General features: G+C 44.6%; 1 protein-coding gene and 1 non-coding gene across 12 annotated transcripts in view; both read right to left on the reverse strand.

Annotated features, from left to right (window-relative positions):
- The window catches only part of SENP6 (SUMO specific peptidase 6), a 373212-nt gene that overhangs the window by 181220 nt on the left and 172057 nt on the right, over positions 1-19935 (reverse strand). For all 11 annotated transcript variants that reach the window (XM_033935430.1, XM_033935428.1, XM_033935423.1 and 8 more), the window contains 2 exons: positions 12579-12963; positions 6216-6454 (listed from right to left, as the gene is read on the reverse strand). In XM_033935430.1, the coding sequence (XP_033791321.1) occupies positions 6216-6454; positions 12579-12963 (624 nt within the window). The remainder of the gene's footprint in view (positions 1-6215; positions 6455-12578; positions 12964-19935) is intronic.
- On the reverse strand, positions 7189-7259 carry LOC117358336. The gene has a single exon (XR_004539030.1). It is a non-coding gene; the product is annotated as a U7 small nuclear RNA (small nuclear RNA).

Raw genomic sequence — 19935 nt, forward strand, 5'->3', positions numbered from 1 at the left:
AGAAGCTTTGAGACTGCCCGTTCCACACATGTGCGAGAGTGCTTCCTGCCCGATGTCAGCTTGCGGCTCCTCAGTTCAGTAAGTAAGCTGAGAAGCCAACCAGGGGAAGTGGAAGGGATGTAAGAATATCTGCCTGCTGTCCCCAGATAACACCTGTTACAGTAAGTAACTGTGCATTATCCTAGGACAAGCAGGCAGCATATTCTCACATGTGGGAATCCCTAGCTTACTGCAAGGGGATGGAGGGAGAGTTGGCCATTAAGAGGAAAATAAATTCTGTAATAATGCTTGGCCTAAACGACCACCTCGTCTGGAATAGGATTCTAGACAGTAGTGAGATGTGAAAGTATGAATTGAGGACCAAGTAGCTGCTTTGCAAATTTCATCAATGGGTGTGAAACGTAAGAAAGCTACCGATGCTGCCACAGCTCGGACTTTGTGTGCTGTTACACGACCCTCGAGCTACAACCCAGCCTGAGTATAGCAAAAGGAGATGCAGGCCGTTAACCATGAAGAAAAAAAGGTGGGTTGCAAGCCAATGCTTGAAGTTCATTCACTCGATAAGCAGAAGTGATAGAGACCAAGAAGACCACTTTCCAAGTGATAAACTTAAGATGAGTAGATGCCAGTGGTTCAAATGGTGGTTTCATCAGACTGGCAAGGATTACATTAAGATCCCAAACAACTGAAGGGGGCTTGAGCAGAGATTTGGAGTTCAAAAGTTCTTTCATAAACCTGGATACAAGCGGATAAGTGGCTTCTTCTATTGGCCTGCATCAAGGGATTCGATGTAATAGAGGCCTGAGACACTGGATGGGAAGATGGCTTCTTAGCAGGCTTTGATGAAGGAGTATCCATTGATGATGCTGGTACCACAGGTCCTGCCTTGTCACTGGAATCGAAAAGCTTCTGCTGTGATCTGCTTTTGTAAGGTGGAACAGCAAGCACAAGTATCTACTTGATGCTCAGGCCCTAAACACCAGCTGTGATGGAAACCGGTCGCCAACACAGACAACACTTTTTAAACCGCTTGGAGGTCTCAACATGGACGGGAAAATCGCAGCAGCAAAGTCGAAGGACTCAATGATGAAGAAAAGTGAAACACTGATGTAGAAAGGACCCGAAGGCTTGACTGAGGAACTGGTCACAAAATTAAAGATGTAAACTTTTTTGTTTTTAGCAACTAAATGAAAAATACTATTACAGTGGAACCTTGGTTTGCGAGCATAATTCATTCCAGAAGAATACTCATGATCCAAAGTACTCATATATCAAAGCACATTTCCCCATAGAAAACAATGGAACATAAGAACATAAGAAGCGCCATCTCCGGATCAGACCTTCGGTCCATCAAGTCCGGCGATCCGCACACGCGGAGGCCCCGCCAGGTATACACCTGGTTTATTTATAGCCACCATATCTTTATATGCCTTTCTCAAGGAGATATGCATCTAGTTTGCTTTTGAAGCCTGGGACTGTCGATTCCGCAATAATCTCCCCTGGGAGAGTATTCCAGATGTCCACCACTCTCTGTGTGAAGCAGAACTTCCTGACATTAGTCCTGAACTTGTCCCCCCTTAGCTTCATTTCATGTCCTCTTGTCCGTGTCAAATTGGACAATGTAAATAATCTTCTCTGCTCTATTTTGTCGATTCCTTTCAGTATTTTGAAGGTCTCGATCATATCCCCCCGCAGTCTCCTTTTCTCAAGGGAGAACAATCCCAGTGTTTTAAGTCGATCCTCATATACCAGTTTCTCCATACCCTTCACTAGTTTAGTTGCTCGTCTCTGCACCCTCTCCAGCAGTTTTATATCCTTCTTTAGGTAGGGAGACCAATGTTGGATGCAGTATTCCAAGTGAGGTCTGACCATTGCCCTATAAAGCGGCATTATTACTTTCTCCGATCTACTCGAGATTCCTTTCTTTATCATGCCCAACATTCTATTTGCCTTCTTTGCCGCTGCCGCGCATTGTGCCGACGGCTTCAGGGTCCTATCTATCAGTACACCCAGGTCTCTTTCTTGTTCACTTTTTCCCAGAGTTGCACCTGTCATTTTGTACTCGTATTCCTTATTCTTACTGCCTAAATGCATTACCTTGCATTTCTCCACGTTGAACCTCATTTGCCATTTCTCCGCCCATTTTTCTAACCGACACAAATCGCTCTGGAGTTCCTCACTATCCTCCTGCGATCTGATTGCCCGGCAGAGTTTTGTGTCGTCTGCAAACTTGATGATCTCACTGGATGTTCCGTTTTCCAAGTCATTGATATAAATATTAAAAAGGATCGGCCCAAGTACCGAGCCCTGGGGTACACCACTAGTCACTTTCTCCCAGTCAGAGAACTTCCCATTTATGCCCACTCTCTGCTTTCGGTTTTCCAGCCATTTGCCTATCCATCTTTGTATATCTCCCTCTATGCCATGGCTTTGTAGTTTCCTGAGAAGTCTTTCGTGTGGAACTTTGTCGAACGCTTTCTGGAAATCCAAGTATATTATGTCCACCGGCTTTCCACTATCAATTTGCTCGTTCACGGTCTCAAAGAATTGGAGTAAATTCGTCAAACACGATTTCCCTTTCCTGAATCCATGTTGACTGGGTTTCATCAAGTCGTGTGTGTCCAAGTGCTGAACTATGCTATCCTTGATCAGTGATTCAATCATCTTGCCGGGGACAGACGTAAGACTCACAGGTCTATAGTTGCCCGGTTCTCCTCTCGATCCTTTTTTGAAAATTGGTGTGACGTTTGCTTTCTTCCAGTCGTCTGGTATCTGTCCAGTTCTGATTGACAGGTTTGCAAGTTTTTGCAATAACTTCCACATCCCCAAAACTTGAACCAGTAGTAAGTAGATGCAGAAGAGAGAGGGTTAAATGACTTTGCCTAGAGTTACAAGGAGCTGCAGAGCCAGAACAAATGAGAAGACCGACTACTGTACCTCCCTCATCGCCCGGCTCACCTCCACTTTCAGCTCCTCCAGCTTCGGGAGCACCACTGTCAACTGCGAAGTCCTCCATCAAGCATCACCCATTAGCCGGCTGCCAGTGTCTCTGCCTCTAACAGCCACAGTCCTCCAGCGAGGTCCTTTCTAGTCAGGGGTCACCTTTTTAGCAACCCAACACCCGCCTGAGTTCGGGAAAGTGAGTCGAGCGGAGGATTGCCCTTTTTATGGTAAAACGGCAGTGGCCCCGAGTTCAGTTTCGGTTGCCAATGCCCCGCAGTTGGGCAGGAAGCGGCCAAATAGGCACACGCATGGCTGCCAGGACGGGCCTCCATATGACCGCCCTGGCGTTCTCAGACTCCGGCGATGTTTGAGTCGGCAGTGGCAGAAGTGGTGCCAGTGTCTCCACATATGCAGCCGTTGCCTTATGTGCCCTGGTTTCTTTGCAGTATGCCAGGGGGCCTGTCATGGGGGGCTATGCAGTGGTTGTGTGTGGGATGAGTACTGTAGGGCGGGACGGAGGTTCTATTTTGGAGATTGATTGCAGTAGGGATCCGGGTGGAGTGTATTGTGAATCTTTTGAGTGCCTGTTTGGGATGGTGGTGGTGTGCTTTGGGGCGGCTGGAGTAGTGGGGTTACTTCTTCCTCAGGGAATCTTGAGATCTGCTTGGATGGTCTCGAGATGTAGATATGGGGTGGGAATAGGGGGGACCTCGGGCTGGTAGTGCGGCCTCGAGCTGGAGTTGCTGCAGACAGAGAAAGGAAGAGTAGACACCAACCGGCAGAGACTCACGGGTAAGTGCTCATTTACCGAGGCAACACTCAGTTTGCGAGTCACAATTTGCTGGAGTGTTTTGCTCGTCTTGCAAAACACTCTCAAATCGCATTACTAAACCAAGATTTGACTGTATATAGAAAAGAAATAGCTGAAAGACAAAATACTCGTGACAGGAAAGCAATTTTGTCCGGAGTCCTAAAACACAGAAATTCTTCGCTCCATGGAAAACGAAGCACTGAGGAAGACACTCGCGCATGAGCAGTCTCAAAGTTTTAAGTGCCAGTACACTTTAGCACTGTCCATAACGAGCTCCGTGGATGACATCACCCACCCTGAATGACCTAGGATAAAATAATGTACTGGATCACACGGGAGTGAGAGAAGTTGAGTTATCTCTACTGCTGTGACCCTTTACTGGCATATGAACAGTGCAGATGGTTAGTGTTGGAAGAGATTTCCCTTGAGTCTATGGACTTCAAGGGATCATCTACAAAATGAAATTCTTGAAAACTATTTAGAGTTAAGCATTACTTAGGTTGTTTGAATGTATAGTCTTTTATATTTTACTTTTGACTAAATTAACAGCAGCACTGTATATTCTTGGCTAAAGTGTCTAATAAGTGCAGTAAAAAGGAGCCTTATTAAGTAGAATTTCAGTTTTAAATGTATACTAAAATTATTTAAAAACTTCATAAATTTCATTATCAGCAAGACATATTTAATTACTGCCCTCCATCCTCTTTGACCCCTTCCTTTCTATCCCCTCTTTTCTCCTGTCATCACTTTCTCTCTGTCCTCTTTCCCAGTAATCTCCCCTCCAACCACACCTGTCCCAATCCCCTTGATATTCACCATCATAGTCCTTTATGGGTCTCCTCTAGTGAGAGGGAAGGCTTTCCTTGGGAAACAGTGGGCTAGGCAAGAATGATGGCTTTTCAAGTTATTTGCTTCAGGAAAAAAAAAAAGAGATATTATAGGAAAAAACTGAATGCCATATTTTTAGAAGACGAGGGAAAAGTTTTAGCTTCTTTACTATTTCAAAATACTGTCTTTCTGCCTTGTTTTTTGCTTGCTTTTTTTTAAAGTTTCTGTACTCCTTGATCCCTTCAGCTTCCTTCCTCCCCCTTTCCATGCCCTTTGTTCTCTGCTTGTCAGTGGCCAAAGACAAGAATCAGTTTTGGCTGCAACAGCTCCTCTCCTTCCTGTTGTCAATTACTGTCTTCAAACAACAAAAAAGGTAAGAAAGATGTCCTAACCAAATGATATCAATGTTTTCTTTAAAGTGTTTCGTCCCACTAAGGATCCAAGTTTTGGCACAAGGATATGCCTTCATCAGGTAGCTGATGGGAAAATAGGGGGCAAGCCAGTTCCTGCTCCAATATCTGGCTCACTAAACAAGCTAGGAGAGCCTGGTGAATTCTCACAACCAGATGAAGGGCTAGGAGTAGGACTGCAGAGGAGAAACATAAATAGCATCAGAAAGAACTGTCAACAGTCTGCTTGATGAGCCAGCGCAGCAAGACTCAGTGTCCCCTGATGAAGGCATATCCTTATGCCAAAATTTGGATCCTTGTTGGGACAAAATGCTTTTAAAGAATAAATTGATATCAGTTGGTTGTTAGGATATCTCTTGTCTTTTTTGTTGTTTGATCACTACAATAAGCCAAGATTTTCTCTTTGTTTACTTAGGTCAATTACTTTCTTGCCAGATGTTGAAAGCTGTTGTCCCTCCTAGACAGTGGCGTAGTTAGGGGGGTGCAGGCAGTCTGTCCCAGGCAGTATTCCTAAGGGCGTGGCACCCTTCCTCCTCTCTGTCCCCACCCCTCTCTCCTTGCAGCATGCATGTGCCCTTTGCCTTCCCCATATCTTATTTTACTTCCCTGTTGCGAGGTTGCTGCCTGCGTCAGCATTGGTGCTCTCTCCGACATCACTTCTGGGACCTGCACCTAGGAAGTGACATCAAAGGGCAAGCCAACACCAACGAGGGCATGCTGCTCATGCCAGAGAAGTTAAAAAGGTATGGGGAAAGGGAAGGAGGCATGCGTACGATGGGGAGGGCGAGGGAGGGGCGCCTACGCTTCAGGCACCACTTACCCTTACTAAGCCACTGCCCCTAGATTCTCTTTTTTTTATCCCAAAAGCTTCTCTGACTTGAACCCTACTCTTCTCCCTTACTGATCACAGTCAGAATCTTCTCCAGCTTGTGCCTGATTCCTTCCTCTCCGCTGCTGGAATGTTTTTTGTCCTAGACTTGACTGCTCTAACACTAGCTACTGCCACATTGTTTGATAAATTTTGGATCCTGCTTTGGCTTGTCCTTCAATCAGGACTGAATCAGATGGCATTTTTTAAACTGGAGGGAATGGACTATTGTCTCCTACCTTGTTGGCAACTCAGGATTTTGGGTTGATGTTGATTAACATGATGAACTTACTTTTGGAGCACTGAATATGTAAGTTTTGACATGATTAATGATCTCCACATTTTGACACAATACCTCATCTTTCATTCTGGCTTTCCTTGGTATTGTGACTGCAAGCTCCACGTCTGTTGTAATACTACTATTCAGTCTTTGTTCTGCTCTGCTAGTGTTTTCCCTTAGTGCTGCTTCTAGTTTGCCAGAAGGTGGTGCTGGTGAAGAACATGCAGAATCTGCTGGCCGAGGTGATACACTCTCCATTCTGTTAATGATACCAGTATTCACTTTGTCCTCCTCCTCATCACTAGACAAAACAACTGAAAAAGATAAATTATTTGTTAAGGTTTATATTCTGCTAGTACAGAACATAACCCTAGATTTTTAGATAGGGTATACATTTTTAAATTAAATACATAAATAAATATTCTAGATAAATATGCCAGTTCTTCTTAAAATAGTTTAGTCCCGTGGTTCCCATATCTTGTTCTGGAGGCACCCCAGCCAGTCAGGTTTTCAAGATATCCACAATGAATATTCATGAGAGATATTTGCATATACTGCCTCCATTGCATGCAAATCTCAATAATAAGTTAAACTTCCACCAACCGATCGATGCAGTAGTCAGAAACTGCTTCCATAAACTGCGAATGATAAGATCCTTAGCCAGTTTTATGGAGCCCCAGGCTCTTAGCACATTGATATATTCATTGGTAATTTCTAAAATAAACTATTGTAACTCTCTTTACAAAGGTATACTACAAAAAGAGATTAGGAGACTTCAGCTGACTATTAAACTCATCACCAATTCAAAGATACATGATCATGTCACCCCATACTTAAAATGCATATTGGCTTCTCATTCCCCATAGAATTACATTTAAAATTGCTCTACTCACGTTTAACACACCCCAATCCAGAGAACCAGCTATCAATAAATTACTCATTCCTCTTCCAAAACTCAGTTCTTCTTTTCAAAACTTACTTTTTGTCCCCACACTAAAGACATTTTGCTCCCGCCGTACAACCTCTTTTGCAGTTACCGCACCACTTATTTGGAATTCTCTGCCTACACATCTTAGAGAAGAATCCCACCTAGAAAAATTTAAAGGAGCTCTAAAAATCCTTTTTATTTAGAGATGCCTTTTAGCACTGAATTAAGTTAGCTTTCCTACCTGTTTGAGCACAGACACTGAATGAAGTCAGCTCCTTTCTGTTTTAGCACAGGCAGTTCTTAATTCATTTTTCCTTCCCATCCTCCTGTTTTATCCTTATCTTCTTCCCTGATCATTTTAGCCCTCCCCGCTTCTTCTTGTATTTTTAAATCCCCTTGTTTTTATTATTGTATAATTGCCTAGAAATCTGATAGGCAATCAATTAAAATCTCATTAATCTTGAAACGTCTCCAGGACCAAGTATGGGAACCACTGGTTTAGTATTTATCTGTCTCCTAATAAGTTCTCTCTAAGCAGATTAAACATAGCAAATGTTTTATGTATTACTTTGTGTTGTAAAACAAATGATCACATTTGCAAAGGTTATTGTTAAAATCAATACAAAAAGCAAAATATTTTGCAAACGTAGGGCTGACATACTAAACTTACAAAAGTAAAATGTCATGTTAATCAGGTTTTCTATTCTGCCTTTACCTATTCAGTTTGAGGTCAGATTGAATTACAAGAGCAGTGTTCTCCCTAGAGCCTTTTAGCCGGGCGCTCCGCACGGCTACTTTAGATGACCGCCTGGCTGTCATCTTGGTTGTGAATTCTGCTGCTGCTGCTCAAACATTTTTTTTTTAAATCCTCTCACCGACTTGGGAATTCCCCAGGCTGACTCGGCACAGCCTGAAGAGCCGCCAGAAGTTATGTTCAACTCCTGCCTCAGCCTAACTTTTTTTTTTTTAAGCACCAGCAAGTGATTTGAGCCCATGCTCCAGGGTTCTAACAGTAACACTGGTGTGTGCCGGCTTCCCTTGTGCCGGCTTCCCTTTTCCCCTCCGAAACTGGAAGTTATGTCCCGAGGGGGGGAGGGAAGAGAAGGGAAGCCAGTACCCACAATGTTACCGTTAGAGCCCTGGAACATGGGTTTAATTCGCTAAAGGCTAAGGCGGAGGGAAGCTTACAACTTGCTGCTCTTGCATGCTTCAGGCCTTCCTCGCTGCCTACTTTGTTTCCATGAAGGCAGGACCCGACAGCAAGGAAGGTCCAAAGCAAGCAAGAGCAGCAAGTTGTAAGCTACCCTCATCGCTTCCCTATCCTGTAGCCTGTAGAAAATTGTGAATGCTGAACTGCAAGGGGAGAAATTCTGCTGCTGCATGGCAGGTAGGGGGGAGGAGAGAAATGCTGCTGCTGCATCCAATGGGGGGGGGAAGAGAAATGCTGCTTCTGCACCCAATTGGGGGGGAGAGAAATACTGCCACTGCTGCTGCACCCAATTGGTGAGAGAGAGAGGGAATGAGGGAGAAGGAAAACCAGGGAAGGGAAAGGAGAGGAAAGAGAAATGCCAAGACCATAGGAGAGAGGGAAAGGAAAGGAGATACCAGACTATGGAAGGGGAGGGAGAGATGTCAGGGCATATGGGGGGGGGAATAGACAGATGCCAGACCAGGGAAAAGGAAGGAAGGAGGGAGAGAAAGAAAGGATGCCAGATAATGGAGGGGGAGGGAGAGATGGAAGGAGAGGAGAAAGATGCCAGGGCATGGGGGAGGGAAGGGAAGGAGAGAGAGATGCCAGACCATGGGGTGGAGTGGGAAGGAAGGAAGGAAAGGAGAAGAGAGATGCCAGAGCATAGGGGAGGGGGTGGAGACAGAAAAATGGAGAGGGGGTGAAGCTGAGATGAATCATGTACAAAGGAGAGAAAGGGCACAGAATATATAGTTTATTGAAGGGACACAAAAAGAGAGAAGATGCCATATGGAAGAGAGAGAGGGGAGATACTGAATGGAAAGGGCAGAGAGGGTGGACAGTAGATGAAAGGGATAGACAGAGAGAGAGGGCAGAGGCTGGGTGGAAGGGGCAGACAGAAGGCAGATGTTGCATGGAAGGGAGAGAGGACAAACGCTGTACAGAAAGAAGAGAGCGAAGAGAAGATGATTGAAGCAGAAACGACAAAAGGTAGAAATAAATTTTTTTTGTTGCTTTATGTAGAATCAAGTAGTATTGTAACCTTATCGATAAAAGTTTATAAATAGGAAATGGTCAAAAAGTCAGGATTTGCATGAGATCTATTAACATATAATGAAAGTAGTGCATGCAAATAGATCTCATGCATATTCATTGGGGAAATCCTGAAAACCCGACTGGATTGCGGCCCTTGAGGAGGGACTTTGAAACCCCTGCTCCAGGGATTCAAGACAAGTTCCTGCTGAACCAGAACGTGCGCAGGTGGGGGGGAGGGGCTGGAGGGGAGGGTTTCATTTAAAAATTGGATCTGCATAGGGGATGATATGTTGTGGATTTATTGATGTTTGTTTATTCTTTACCTGCACCCTTGATTATTGTATCTGATGTCTTTCTTGTATGGTCATACTTTGTATTTTCTCGTATGCATTGATCCTTTAATAAACATATTTTCAAAAAAAAAGAACGTGCGCAGGTAAGATTAGTCTCAGTTAGGGCACTGATCTTTGACCTAAGGGCAACCGCGTGAGTGGACTGCTGGGCACAATGGACCACTAGTCTGACCCAGCAGCGGCAATTCTTATGTTCTTATGTCAAAATTGACATCGGGGAGAAGGCTGCTGGCCTGTTGCGGTGTCGGGAAACAGGGAGAACTCTGCGGCAACGGCAGTGGTGGTTTGGGGGCCTATTTCCAGATGGCAGCTCCGGTGGTGGCTTGGGGAGAAAAAAGTGGAGACAAAGACAGTGAGGCAGAACAGGGACAAAGAAAGAAAGACAAACGGAGACAAAGAATGAAAAGGGAGGCATGGAGACAGAAATAATGAAGGTGGGGCAGGGAGACAGAAAGAAAGAAAAGGAAGGAGGCAGGGAGAGAGGAAGGAAAAGGGGGAGGGAATGGAGTGTGTCGGGTGGCACGGGACAGGTAGGGAGAGAGGAAGAAAAAGTTGGACTCATTGAAGGACAGAGATGTTGGTTGGGGAATGGAATGTGGTCTGGAGGAGACAAAAAATGCAGGAAGCAGAAAGGAGGGAAGAAATATTGCATGCACAGTCAGAAGAAGAAAGTGCAACCAGAGACTCATGAAATCACCAGACAACAAAGGTAGGAAAAATGATTTTATTTTCAATTTAGTGATGAAAATGTGTCCGTTTTGAGAATATATATCTGCTGTCTTATTTTGCACTATGGCCCCCTTTTACTAAACCACAGTAGTGGATTTTAGTGCAGGGAGCCTATGAGTGTCAAGAGCAGCGCAGGGCATTCAGCATAGCTCCTTGCGCTAAAAACTGCTATCGCAGTTTAGTAAAAAGGGAGGGGGTATATTTGTCTCTTTTTGTATAATTGTTACTGAGGTGACATTGCATATTTTAAAGTCTATCTGCCTTGACCTCTTTGGAAACCCCCCCCCCCCAAATATAAATGATAATTAACATTTTCTCTGTGTACAAATTTTATTGTTGGTAGATCATTTTGACTTGGTCATTTTTAAAGTAGCTCGCAAGCCAAAAAGTGTGGGCACCCCTGGAATACATATTCAGGTTTTCCGGTCTCTCCTTGTATGTCTTTAGGCTCAAACCTCCTACCATTTTTGTCGCCTTTCGCTGGACCACTTAAAGTCTTCTAATTTTCACCAGAAATGGTTTCCAGAATCAAACACAATACTCCAAGTGGGGCCTCACCAATGACCTGTACAGGGGCATTAACACTTCCTTTCTTCTACTGGTTATGCCTCTCAGGTAGTACTGCAAGCCTACTGCCGAAGTTGTGGCTACCATTTTAAACCCAGAGTCACCATAGACAGGAATGACTGAGGATCACTCCTGCCTATACTACCCTAGACCACCACATACATCATCCTTAAGGGATGCCTGGGGAAGGATCTTACGGGAAGAGAGTGCATACTATTTAGGATGCATACTATTTAGACCAGTGGTTCCCAACCCTGTCCTGGAGGAACACCAGGCCAATTGGGTTTTCAGGCTAGCCCTAATGAATATGCATGAAGCAAATTTGCATGCCTATCACTTCCATCATATGCAAATCTCTCTCATGCATATTCATTAGGGCTAGCCTGAAAACCCGATTGGCCTGGTGGTCCTCCAGGACAGGGTTGGGAATCACTGATTTAGACTATTGATGCAAGCATTAGTATTATCTATACTAGACTATTGCAACATAGTGTATCTGGGAACACCAAAGAAACTATTGAGAAAACTGAGTAGTGCAAAATATGGCTGTCCGCCTGATATATGGGCTGAGGAAAAATGATCATGTCAGTCCCTATTATTGATTATTACACTTGTTGCCAATAGAAGGAAGAGTAATATTTAAGTTCTCTTGTATTTGTTTTAAATTGGTCTGGGGACTGACTCCTAACTACCTGTTACCTCATTTTGTGCTATCAAACCCTACCAGGATAACCAGGAACTACAATTTATTTACCTACCTCAGGATCATTGGCTGTAAATACAAGTCTTTTTTGGACAGGATTCTAGCATTCCAAGCAAATAAACAACAATCCTGGTTGGGCAATTATATCAACAGAACCATGCAATCTTACAGCGCTTTTCGAAAAGGGATTAAGACTGCACTATTTGATAAATTCATTTCTTAACTGAAGTCTCATTATAGCAATACTTTCAATCTGCCTGTACTTTAAAAAACATGCTGTACTTCTTTTCTCAATACTTTGTACTTCACTGATTGACCAGTTTCTCTTCTGTGTAAACCGCCTAGAAGTCATTTGATTGTTGGCGGTATAGAAGAATAAAATTATTATTATTATTACAGGGGGGAGAATGGATGCTTTTATATGCATTAAATAACACAGCTCTTCCACTTGATTCAAAACATGGATTAACTGCAAATAAAATTTTTAAATCAAGCAGCTATGATTAAAATTTTTGACTGAACAGCTATAATTTTAATTCTATATCATAACTAAAGATCCATTATAGATATACTGCTACAGTTAATTCACAAGCAAACTAGGATATAAAAGCAAGGGAATGACATGGGACAAATTTTCTCTTTCCCCATGGGATCTCTCTATTCCCATCCCATCCCTATGAGCTCTGTCCCTGACACTGCAAGTTCTGACCTCATCTGCCGAAGCCTGGAACACTTTAAAATCGTAAGTTAAGGCGTAAGTAAATTGTGCGGTTAAAGCAGAGCTTGCAGAAATGGGGCAGAGCTTGCAGGGATGGGACAGGAATACCATGATCCCATGGAGTGGGGACAAATTTGTCCCCATGCCATTCTCTAGCCCATTACATCTTATTTCACCAAGAATCAATGTTTTCTACCAAGATGGAGATATACTTACTTGGATCATTTACTGGTGATTGTCTTACTCCCCTGTGTCTCATGTTTCTTGAATTTTTAGGTATGTTTGTCCCATGTGGGAGTCCAGCTTTTCCATTTACCACAAACAAATTCTGTTCATTATTTTCAGTATTTAAAATATCATCAACAGGAACCTTCGCATAAGAACCATAAAAACCTTTTGCATTCAAGCCTCTGTTAAGTGAATTCTGCCCTGCTGAATTCTGATGAATAGCAGGTCGCGACAGACGCTCCCCAGATTCATATAAAGTTGAGGTATGATGAAAGTATCTTTGTAAGTCCCCACAGTTCTGACATTTGGTTTGATTCTTCTTCTCCTTTCCACAACGAGGACAAATCTTGGAATGCTCGGTTAATTCAGAACCCTGCAATACAGATAAATGGAAGTGTGTGCATTAATATTTTTTTCTTAAACACTTGCTTATTGTAGTATGTATGTAATATACACTTTGCTCAGAATAATCATAATGTATTTGTTTCACTAGTTTAAATCTATACCCACAGAAACTAGTCCTAAAGTAAGGGTCAATACTTTGTCATAGTGCCATACTTAAGTACATGTTAAACTTCAACAAAAAGATAAAGGTATCAGAACTAGTCCACTTATCTTACCACCTCAAGTCAATATAGAAACATAGAAGATGACGGCAGAAAAGGGATACAGCCCATCAAGTCTGCCCACTCTGCTTACCCACCCCCTGTCTATGCCCTAATGACCCAATTTCCTTATCTTGACCCTCGTAGGGATCCCACATGGGTATCCCATTTATTCTTAAAGTTTGGCACGCTGTCTGCCTCGATCACCTGCACTGGAAGCTTGTTCCAATGATCAACCACTCTCTCTGTGAAGAAATACTTTCTGGTGTGGCCATGAAATTTTCCGCCCCTGAGTTTGAGCGGGTGCCCTCTTGTAGGCGAGGGTCCCTTGAGAAAGAAAATATCATCTTCCACTTCGACACGTCCCGTGAGGTACTTAAATGTTTCGATCATGTCTCCCCTCTCCCTACGTTCCTCGAGAGTGTAGAGCTGCAATTTGTTCAGCCTCTCTTTGTACGAGAGACCCTTGAGCCCCGAGATCATCCTGGTGGCCGTCCGCTGAACCGATTCAATTCTGCGCACATCTTTACTATAATGTGGCCTCCAGAATTGCACACAGTACTCCAGATGAGGTCTCACCATGGCCCTGTACAACGGCATTATGACTTCAGGCTTTCGGCTGATGAAACTTCTATTGATACAACCCAATATCTGCCTTGCCTTAGATGAAGCCTTCTCCACTTGATTGGCAGTTTTCATGTCTGCACTGATAATTACTCCTAAATCTCGTTCTGCTGAATTCCTAGTTAAAGTTTCTCCGTTCAAGAAGTACGTCCTGCATGGATTTCCGCTTCCGAGGTGCATTACCTTAAATTTCCTAGCATTGAAGCCTAGCTGCCAGATTGAGGACCAACTTTCCAATGTAAGCAGGTCCTGCGCCATATAATTCTGTAAACTGCATTCACTTACTATATTACATAGTTTGGCGTCATTGGCGAATAGCATTATTTTACCTTGAAGCCCTTGAGTCAGATCCCCTATGAATATGTTGAAAAGGAGTGGACCCAGGACCGAGCCCTGCGGCACTCCACTGGTCACCTCCGATGTTTTAGAGAGGGTACCATTAACCACCACCCTCTGAAGTCTGCCACTCAGCCAATCATTGACCCATGCAGTTAGTGTCTCTCCTAACCCTATCGATTCCATCTTGCTTAGCAGCCTGCGGTGTGGGACACTGTCAAAAGCTTTACTGAAGTCCAGGTACACGACGTCCAAAGACTCTCTCAAGTCCAACTTTCTTGTTACCCAGTCAAAGAAGCTGATGAGATTGGATTGGCAGGACCTACCCTTGGTGAATCCATGCTGACTGGGATCCCGAAGATCCCCTTCATTCAAGATCGTGCCCAATTTGCTTTTAATTAATGTTTCCATGAGTTTGCACACTATTGATGTGAGACTCACCGGTCTATAATTCGCAGCCTCTGCCCTGCAACCCTTTTTATGCAGAGGAACGACATTAGCTAATTTCCAGTCCAGGGGAACTTTCCCCTTACTTAGGGAGAGATTGAATAGCTCAGCCAACGGTTTCGCCAGGACATCGCTCAATTCTCTGAGCACTCTTGGGTGCAAATTGTCTGGTCCCATGGCTTTGTTCACCTTGAGTCTTGCCAGTTCACTGTAAACTTCACCTGGTGTGAACTCAAAATTCTGAAACAGGTCTTCTGTGCTTTGTGTTGCCTTCAACTGCGGACCGTGTCCCGGTGCCTCACAGGTGAAGACTGAGCAGAAGTATTCATTCAGTAGTTCGGCTTTATCAGAATCTGCTTCCACGTAACTTCCATCCGGTCTTCTAAGGTGTACTATCCCGCATGTGTTCCTTTTTCTGTCACTAATATACCTGAAGAAGGATTTGTCCCCCTTATTAATGTTTTTTGCCAGAATTTCTTCCACTCGAAGTTTTGCCTCCCTAACTGCCATTTTGACCGCTGTAGACCTGGTCCTATATTCTACCTTTGCCTCTCTTTTCTCCTTGTGCTTGTAGGAGAGAAACGCTTTTTTCTTCTCCTTAATGAGGTGCGAGATCTCCGTGGTGAACCATTGGGGTTTACTGTTTCTTTGTCGTTTATTTACTGATTTTATGAAGCGGCTAGTTGCTTCATGTATGGTTGATTTCAGTGTTAACCACTTAGCTTCTACATCATCGGTCTTCGCTTGGTCCTGCAGCGTCCGATGGACGAAATCTCCCATGCGTGCGAAGTCTGTGCCCCGGAAATTGAGTACCTTTGTTTTCGTGTTTGATCTAGGGAAGCCTTTCCTAAGGTTGAACCATACTATGTTGTGGTCGCTGGAGGCTAGCGTATCTCCTACTGAGACCTCTGAGACGCTTTCACCGTTGGTGAGTACCAGGTCGAGGATCGCCTGGGCCCTAGTGGGCTCCGTTACCATTTGTTTGAGACATGCTCCCTTTATGGAGGTTAAGAGCCTCCTGCTACCGCTGGTTGTAGCTGAAAATGAGTTCCAGTCTGCATCAGGCATATTGAAGTCCCCTAGCAGTACAGCTTCTCCTCGTAGAGTGATATTCTCTATGTCTTCAATTAATTCTGCGTCCATGTCTTCCAGTTGTCTTGGGGGTCTGTATACCACACCTAGATACAGGCATTTTTCTCTGCCTCTTGCCAGGTTTACCCAGAGGGACTCCCCGGTGTACTAACATTGAAGTTAGACTTTGAAGAGATGAACTATAGTGAACGTGCAACCACTCTAAAAACTTTCTATAGGCATGGGTGATGCTCATCTCCCTCCTCCTCCATCCCTGAAACAGAAAGCTGATTCATGGGAGAGGGAGGAGGGAGATAGGAGATGAGTAGAACTGGCAGTGGCATGAACAGGGCTCTGGCCCCGCGTAGGCTTTTTCTTTGCAGCCTCTGGAGTTGAGGCAGGAAAGGGAAGATCATCTTTCCTATTTATTCTTCCCAATGCAAACTTAGGCAGGCAGTGGCCCAACAGAGGTATTAGTGAATCAGTGAAGAGGGGTTGGAGGAAGAGAAAGAGAATGGGTAATTATGGGGTGGGGGGATGAGATGATGTTGGCAAGGGGAGGGAGACAGAGGGGTAATGCACTCCAAGGAATTTAACCTGGACCATCATACCTCATATCACCACACTAGCCCCGTCCCTGCCCTGCCCCACTTTACTCCATAAACATCTGAGTCACCGACCACGTATGGGGCCTATATCCTTCTGTCCATAGAGAACATGTGCTACAGCAGTGGCTTTCAACCCTATTCTGGAGGACCACCAGATAGTCAGGTTTTCAGAATAGCCCTAATGAATATGCATGGAGCTGATTTGCATGCCTGTCACCTCCATTATATGCCAGTCTCTCATATGCATATTCATTAGGGCTAGCTCGAAAAACCAACTGGCTGGTAGTCCTCCAGGACAGGGTTGGGAACCACTGTTACAGGTAGTAATCTGGGGGTAATGGTGGACAAGACAATGAAGCCGTCGGCACAGTGCGCAGCGGCCTCAAAGAAGGCGAATAGAATGCTAGGTATTATCAAGAAAGGTATTACAGCCAGAACAAAAGAGGTTATCCTGCCGTTGTATCGGGCGATGGTGCGCCCGTATCTGGAGTACTGTGTCCAATATTGGTCGCTGTACCTTAAGAAGGATATGGCGATACTCGAGAGGGTCCAGAAAAGAGCGACACGATTGATAAAAGGTATGGAAAACCTTTCGTATGCTGAAAGACTAGAGAAACTGGGGCTCTTTTCACTGGAAAAGCGGAGGCTTAGAGGGGACATGATTGAGACGTACAAGACCATGAAGGGCACAGAGAAAGTGGAGAGGGACAGATTCTTCAAACTTTCGAAAACTACAAGAACGAGAGGGCACTCGTAAAAATTAAAAGGAGACAGATTCAGAACCAATGCTAGGAAGTTCTTCTTCACCCAAAGAGTGGTGGACACCTAGAATGAGCTTCCAGATGGTGTGATACGATAGAGTACGATATCGGGGTTCAAGAAGGGATTAGATAATTTCCTGAAGGAAAAAGAGATAGAAGGGTATAGATAGAAGAATACTATACAGGTCCTGGACCTGATAGGCCGCCGCGTGAGCGGACTGCTGGGCATGATGGACCTCTGGTCTGACCCAGCAGAGGCAATGCTTATGTTCTTATGGTTTCTCCAAGGATGAGAAAGATAGCAAGGTATCAACGTATGGATCATGGGACTCCCTAGCAACAGGCTCAGTTCAGCAGAAAGAGAGGACAAACAGTCATGATGTGGTGGAGACAAAGACTGTGTATGAATTCAAGAAAGAGTGGGACAAGTAAGTGGGATCTCTTAGGGAGACAAGGAGATAATGGATACTGTGGATGGGCAGACTGGATGGGCTATTTGGCCTTTAACTGCCATCATATTTCTAGGTTTTCATGGGCAAACACCAGTATACATTTGCTCATATCCAGCCTTTTTGTATACATCCAGGCACAGGCCTTACACCAGCTTTAGGGGCTGGTGCAAGTGGACACACCTAGAGATATGTTTCTTCTCTACTACTTATACTAACATTCTGGTACTTACTGAATAGGTTTAAAATAAACACCATAACCAATGTCTATAGTATGTGTCCAATTAAAGAATTACTCCTAAGTGCAGAAAATCGGTAGAAGTGAAACTAAGCAACTTGACTTATACAAAATATACCGTATTTTTTGCTCCTTACGATGCACCTTACCATAAGACACACTCACCTCTAGAGGAAGAAAAAACAAGTTAAAAAAATTCTGAACCAAATGGTGTGCCCTGTATCCTGTCCCTCCTCTGGTGGTCTAGTGGTAGGTCGGGAAAGGGTACATGGCACATCTAGTGGTGGGCACGTATAATGGTAGGCAGCCCCAAGTCAGCCAGCCAGCCCCAGGCCACCCAGAATTTACTTACCTGAAACCCGGGGGCTTTAATTGCCCTGCCCCATCGCTTCTAGTCTAAAGTCCTCTTCAGTAAATTAGGCAACCTGCTGCTGAGGTCACGTCATAGAAACATAGAAAGATGACGGCAGAAAAGGGCTACAGCCCATCAAGTCTGCCCACTCTACTGACCCACCCCATGACTTAGTTCCTTAGCTCGACCCTCGTAGTGATCCTACGTGGATGTCTCATTTATTCTTAAAGTCGAGCACGCTGGTGGCCTTGATCACCTGCATCGGAAGTTTGTTCCAGTGATCCACCACCCTTTCTGTGAAGAAGTACTTCCTGGTGTCACCATTAAAGTTCCCTCCTCTGAGTTTGAGTGCGTGCCCCCTTGTGACCGATGGTCCTTTGAGAAGGAAGATGTCGTTTCCACCTCGACACGTCCTGTGAAATATTTAAATGTCTCAATCATGTCCCCCCTTTCCCTACGCTCCTCTAGAGTATAGAGCTGCAATTTGCCCAGTCTTTCTTCGTATGAGAGACCCTTGAGTCCGGAGACCATTCTAGTGGCCATCCGCTGGACCGACTCGGCTCGAAGCACATCTTTACGGTAATGTGGCCTCCAGAATTGCACACAGTACTCCAGATGAGGTCTCACCATGGCTCTGTAAAGTGGCATTATGACTTCAGGCTTGCGGCTGACGAAGCTTCTCTTGATACATCCCATCATTTGTCTTGCCTTGGATGAGGCCCTCTCTACCTGTTTGGCAGCCTTCATGTCTGCACTGATGATTACTCCCAAATCCCGTTCTTCTGAAGTCCTAGCTAGTGCTTCTCCATTCAAGGTGTATGTTCTGCATGGATTTCTGCTGCCGAGATGCATGACTTTACACTTCTTAGCGTTGAAGCCCAGCTGCCATGTTGAGGACCAGTTTTCCAACATGATCAGATCCTGCGTCATACTACCCTTGAGACTGCTTTCACTTACTATATTACACAGTTTGGCGTCGTCGGCGAACAGTGCTACTTTACCCTGAAGCCCCCGGGTTAAATCCCTTATGAATATGTTGAAAAGAGATGGTCCCAGGACTGATCCTTGCGGCACTCCGCTAGTCACCTCCGATGTCTCAGAGAGGGTGCCGTTGACCACCACCCTCTGAAGTCTTCCACTCAGCCAATCATTGACCCATGCAGTTAGTTTCTCACCTAACCCCATCGATTTCATCTTGTTTAATAGTCTACGGTGCGGGACACTGTCAAAAGCTTTACTGAAATCCAAGTACACCACGTCCAGAGACTCTCCCGAGTCTAGCTTTCCTGTCACCCAGTCAAAGAAGCTGATAAGATTGGATTGGCATGACCTGCCCCTAGTGAATCCATTTTGACAGGGATCCCTCAGATTTCCCTCATCCAATATCGTGTCCAATTTACCTTTAAGTAAAGTTTCCATAAGTTTACACACTATTGATGTGAGACTTACTGGTCTGTAATTCGCAGCCTCCGCTCTGCAACCCTTTTTGTGCAGAGGAACAACGTTGGCTGTTTTCCAGTCCAGGGGGACTCTCCCCGTACTTAGAGAGAGATTGAAGAGCATGGCTAACGGTTCTGCCAGAACATCGCATAGCTCTCTGAGCACTCTTGGGTGCAAATTGTCCGGTCCCATGGCTTTGTTCACCTTGAGTTTTGACAGTTCTCTGTAAACATCAGCTGGTGTGAACTCAAAATTCTGAAATGGGTCTTCCATGCTTTGCTTTGCTTCCAGACGTGGCCCGTGCCCTGGTGCCTCGCATGTAAAGACTGAACAGAAGTAATCATTTAGTAGTTTGGCCTTATCGGAATCTGTTTCCACATAGTTCCCTTCTGGCGTTCTAAGGCGTACTATCCC

The sequence above is a fragment of the Geotrypetes seraphini genome, chromosome 3 (assembly GCF_902459505.1).
Source record: "Geotrypetes seraphini chromosome 3, aGeoSer1.1, whole genome shotgun sequence".
Classification (NCBI taxonomy): domain Eukaryota; kingdom Metazoa; phylum Chordata; class Amphibia; order Gymnophiona; family Dermophiidae; genus Geotrypetes; species Geotrypetes seraphini.